The sequence below is a fragment of the Ruditapes philippinarum genome, unplaced genomic scaffold (assembly GCF_026571515.1).
Source record: "Ruditapes philippinarum isolate M1 unplaced genomic scaffold, ASM2657151v2 ctg5541_1_1_1_1, whole genome shotgun sequence".
Lineage (NCBI taxonomy): Eukaryota > Metazoa > Mollusca > Bivalvia > Venerida > Veneridae > Ruditapes > Ruditapes philippinarum.
This window is the reverse complement of record NW_026860692.1, coordinates 43221-48840: the sequence shown is the minus strand read 5'-3', so window position 1 is coordinate 48840 and position 5620 is coordinate 43221. Positions and strand designations below refer to the sequence as shown.

The 5620-nt window shown below is 31.8% G+C and overlaps 1 protein-coding gene across 2 annotated transcripts; it reads left to right on the top strand.

The window, feature by feature from the left end:
* Positions 1 to 640: 640 nt before the first annotated feature.
* On the top strand, positions 641 to 4984 carry LOC132713085 (uncharacterized). 2 transcript variants are annotated; one of them, XM_060695547.1, is made up of 4 exons: positions 641 to 1151; positions 2022 to 2084; positions 3302 to 3375; positions 4462 to 4984. In XM_060695547.1, exons 1-4 carry the CDS (start codon positions 722 to 724, stop codon positions 4540 to 4542), a joined length of 648 nt encoding a protein of 215 aa, XP_060551530.1. In that variant the 5' UTR covers positions 641 to 721; the 3' UTR covers positions 4543 to 4984. The 2 variants fall into 2 exon arrangements, with proteins under 2 accessions (XP_060551530.1, XP_060551531.1); XM_060695548.1 differs by lacking the exon at positions 2022 to 2084.
* The last annotated feature ends 636 nt before the right edge of the window (positions 4985 to 5620 follow it).

Genomic DNA, 5620 nt, shown 5'->3' with positions numbered 1-5620 from the left:
ACATTTTAAAGAAACAGACATAAAGAGCAGATTAGAGTTTGCTCCTTGGATGATTGATAATGTGAAAAGATATGGTTTTCAGACGAATCACATTTTATCTCAATGCCGCTGATAACAAGCAGAACTGTCGAGTATGAAGTAAAGAGAAACCAACATTCTATTTAGAAAAGCCACTTCATGATGACAAGGTGATGGTATGGGCAGCGTTGAGTTCGACTGGTGTGATTGATTTTTTTAATCGAAAGGTGAAACCAAAACAATAAATAGTGAGCGATATCTTTCTCTCTTGAAGACACAATTTCTTCCAGCCTTACGAAGAAAAGGTGTTAACATTAATACAATATGGTTTCAGCAAGATGGAGCGGCATGGAATGGTTGAAAGAAACATTTGGCAGAAAATTTATCTCGTTTAAATCAGACAAAATTTGGCCTCCACACTCCCCTGATCTAAGTCCGTTAGATTTCTTTCTATGGGGACACTTAAAAGACAATGGCCCAGTTGTTCAAAACGTTTGTTAACTTTAACAACAAATTAACTTAAAAGTTGTTAAATTTTAACATTCTTGTTAACTTACGAAATGTTAAAGTTTTGGTTGTTCAGAGCTTTGTTAAAATTTTTGTTAGTTAACCAAAAGTTAATTTGGTCAACTTTTCGTTAACTATTTAACAACAAAAAACAATCCCATAATGCAGTGTGCTACATCCTGTACAGTAATCCAAGATGGCCGAAATTCAAGAGGTACAATCACAAACTCTGAGTGAAAACCAAAAAATAAAGCATGCCAGGATATCTTACTTTTCATGCAATGAAATATCTGTCCTTGTGGCAGCATATAGTAAGAATAAAGGCCTGCTTGAAGGCACCAAAATTCCAAACAATGTAAAGAACAGGATCTGGGAGGGCATTGCTCTCAAAGTTTCAGAGGCTGGCAATGCCTTAAGAACCACCAAAGAGGAAAAAACAAAATGGTTCAACCTCTCTCGTATTTCTAAGCAGACACACAGTGACTTCAAGCAGTCTTTTAACAAACCTGGAGGTGGACCACCACTTAATTCGCCCAAGGTCAAAGATATAATTGACCTCAACACTGATTCGGAGAATTTTTGTGGGATAGATGGTGGTTTGGAGACCGAAATTTGTTTTGATTACAGTAAGTATATGTTTTTATTCTATAATGGTTTTAATGTGTCCCAAAATAAACATAAATAGCTAATAATTACAAAAAGTAAATAAACAAGTTTGAAGTTAGGAAACACCCTTCGTCGTCTGCAATATTTTGTTGCTAAATATAGTATACAGCTATTTAAAGAGCGACCTTGACTTGAGTTTGCCTCGTTTTGAAGCCTCACTCAGCTGTTTACTCTTAAAATCTACAATTTTTCGAAAATAACGGCAATGATTGTTGTTTTCAAAATATTCATCCAACCTTAACCAAGCTAATACATTCAAGGAATGACAGAAAGGGATTATAAAGGGAGGCTTACAGGTTAAATAGTAAATAAGTTCGTCAAATTTTCGTTGTTTGAAGCTTCTCATGTGTTGTATCTGCTTGATTGAGAGTCCGTATAAGAATAAGTTCCATAGTTATTGGTAGGACTACACTATTGATTTTCCCTTAGCTATAGATAATCATCGACATAATACTTTAATCAAACCGTTTGAAAATTATTATAAGTATAATTTATGATAAATTGGCCAGCAGCAGCGCTTAATAAAGTTAATAACACTTAAACAATGATAGGATTCACAAGAATTTTCTACACAGTTTCCTACAAAATGTTATTCGATTAAATTCTACTGAATAATCAAAAATAAAAAGTTACAAGAGGCCCTAGCCAGGGTTATAGTATAAACAAAGTGGCAGATACTAAATGTCAAAAAATATAAAAATTATTATAATATTAAACTTATCACTTATTAAACTAGGTAAAATAAAAAACATGTATTGAACCATAGTTTGTGCACAAATACAGATGTTCTCAAATGGAAATGATCAAACTATTATTTTTTATAATTACAGTCACTGATAATACAGTTACCAGCAATGAAGGGTGTCAGATAGACAGTGCAAATATGGAGGCTGGTACGTAGACAATATATTAATTAATATATGTAGAGTATGGTTTGGATAGAATACATGACCAACTCTGACTGGGTGTTCAATTTCTATGTATTTTAATGATGTGAAAATGAAACCTATAATTATGAATAAACAATTATTAATACATGAAATACAAAACACAAATTAAAATACAAATTCAATATCATTTAACATTTCATATTTCAAACAATTCCAACTATTTAATTCATACATTTCAACACATTTCTTTTAAGTTATTTAAAGTAAAACATATCTTACCAGGTGCAACTGGCTGACCTGTATTGTATAAAATAATAGAAAATCTATTCTATAAAGAACAAACATAAAGTTGAATTAGATAAATACAGCATTCAAAATGTTCTATGAAGAACTACTGAAGTTAACTTTATAATGCAAACAAAGTTTGAAAATGACTTCTGCCTTAGAAAAGAAATGTAAATTGCCCATGCATAAAATGATATGAAGTCACTCACATCCAATCACATTCTCACTTAGCAAATATACAAGATATTTATTGGACATCACTTAACAACACAGGACATAACAAAGGACAACAAGAACAACAAGAACAAGACATTACCCATAATTCTATAATGATGAATGAAAATGATGTCATGTATTATATATGCCTGAATGAATGAGAATGTAGTGTGTAAATATAGGATGAGTATACAGATAGGCAGTAATTTGACCTTATCTACATATATATTTAGCATAATCTTTAATACATGTGCACATGATACTTAAACTCATTATCTGACACATGCATACTGCTAATTATATGCACACACAAAAATTTCAGATGCTAATTTGTATATTACATTTGTATATAAATTTGTCTTCATATACTATCATACTATCTAGTTATTGTAAAAGTTTAGACTTAATGTTGAAAATTGTATAATTCACTTTTTTAGACCTGAAATATTGAATCTAGTTCCTTAAATGAAAAAAGGGAACTTAAGAAGTCAAGACAGTAAAAGAACTTTCATACATTAATTAATATGTATTTTAAGCCAACTTAATCTTTCTAGCAATTATGCATGAATTTGAAATAGTGTTGCCTATCACTATAATTATGAAGTAGGCATAAGTCATCTTAGACATGTATGTACCCTTTACATGATGTAAGGGAGACAACTCATAAGCCCATATTTATTATTATTATTATTAAGATAAACATATCAATGTCATCACAGGTAACACATCAACAGTATCTGATGAAGTTGAAGTCATTCATCCAGAAAATGCGAATGTTGAAATAGCGCAGGAGGTATGTGATAATGGACCATTTATACAACTCAGTATTTCCCTTTAAGAAATAGAATTTAACTTTCTTTTTCAAATTCATGAAAAATCAATATATTTTTAAGATTAGACCAGCAAGCTGGACTACTTCAACAGCTCTTGCTTTATGATTGTGTAATAATTAACATTACTAACATAAGCTTAAATAACAATGTATTTTCTTTCTAGAATTCGTGATTTTATTAAAAATTTAGGTTTTTTGAATTCTGCTTAAGCCGGTGCTAGAGGGCATGGACGGTAACTTGCACTTTCCAGTACCGTCCATGAACAGGCTCAATCAAACCGAGCCTGCAACATTTTCAATTTTGCCGTGTTGGGCTTTCTTTAGGGATTCTGTATTTATCTATTTTATGATCACATCCGTGTTATTTGTGCCGTGTGGCGGCTGTAAAAAGTCTCCCAGTACATTTAATCAATGATGTTATATTTTCGATCCTTGAAGATCGTTCAGCACGACATTATTGTTGTGCTTGTGGTATTTTTAGTTTCAACTTTTTGGCATTTTCTAGTTGGGTGGTTCCAATATTCCTACTTGAATAATGTTGAATCACCCTTAGGGTGTTGCCTGCTTTTTAAATTTGTCTTTGACGTCTTATTTGTGATACGCGGGCTTCATAACCTCTGATCCCCTTTCAAAATTCCATTTTATTTAGTTCCGCCCATTGTTTTCTCGTTTAGGGCACACGCTTTTTATTACTTGGGGACCATATGCCGCTTTTCATGGAATGGCACGGAAGTGTCACATTGAAGGTTCCATGATAACCGCCGTATGAACACATCTGCGAATGTTTCTAAATTCAAAATTTTACTATTTCACGTTTAAATGTTGAATTTTGCTTAAGCCGGTGCTAGAGGGCGTGGACGGTAACTTGCACTTTCCAGTACCGTCCATGAACAGGCTCAATCAAACCGAGCCTGCAACATTTTCAATTTTGCCGTGTTGGGCTTTCTTTAGGGATTCTGTATTTATCTATTTTATCTCTCCTTTTGCATTCCATTTCACTGCTGCAAATAAAGAAAAACAGGACTTGAAATAAACTAAATATTTCAGACTAAAACTGATAGCTCAGACATGACCAGCCAAAATAAGAGACATCAGACATGTAATGAGAACCAGAAGCAGAAAAAGTAACTATAATATTTTTACACACTTGTATTTTATCCATGATAATTGCATAATTTCTTCAAAGAAGTTTTGCCTTCAAATGCATCAATATCTCTATAGAGTGAATGTAGACTTAATACTTAAAGCTATTTCTAGAGCAGCATCTCTTTTTTCTGATTACCTATAATTGAATTGGTAAACAATATCTGAGCTCTCATAAGATTTTCCTTTGCAATATGTTTCAAAGAATTATTATAGTAAAGGAATTTTTACTTTTCTAAATCAAGGTATATGACTGTTTTTAAATATTTGTTTTCTTATGTAACTAAAAATCAGTAGTATCGGAACATTTAGAATACATTGTTTATGTAAAGAAAGTGAAATATGTTATTTCATAATTGTAATACAGCATATACATACGGAAGACAGACAAAACCCCACACATCAAAACCCAACACCTAAAAAATTTATAGAGTGGACAAAACCCCAAAACTTAATTGTATAGAGTGGACAAAACCCCACACCTTCAATTTTATAAAGTGGACATAACCACACACTTTTTATTACTATTATGTATGGTCCTTTGTCTGACAATGAAATAAAGGACATTGTTGACACTTTGAATAATTAATGCTAATTGAATAAAAAATGCTAACTAAGATTAATGAATATTAACCCTTTGATTTTTATATATAACAGTTTGTAATATTTGAATGCTTATCCTTTGAATTTTATTTAACAGTTTGTAGTATTTGTAAAGTATAATTATTATACTCTATTATCATTTAATCATATTGTATATTGTATACTGAAATTGAATATAGAACAGAACAGAACAGAAATTTTATTTCGTAACGTATACAATTAACTTAAGTCATCTTCACTGTGCCAACACCTGGACAGAAACTTCAGGCAACTTAGTGATGGAGTACTCCTTGGAGACAGTGGGTATGAAGTTTAATAACACATGTCTTGTCTTTACTATCTTGAATGCTTCTATTTATCTGCATGTGTGTGTATTCCCTGTAAAAATAATCCATTACATTTCAGTTATGCTTGTATGAAATACCTGATGACACCATACAGAAATTCTGACACACCCTCA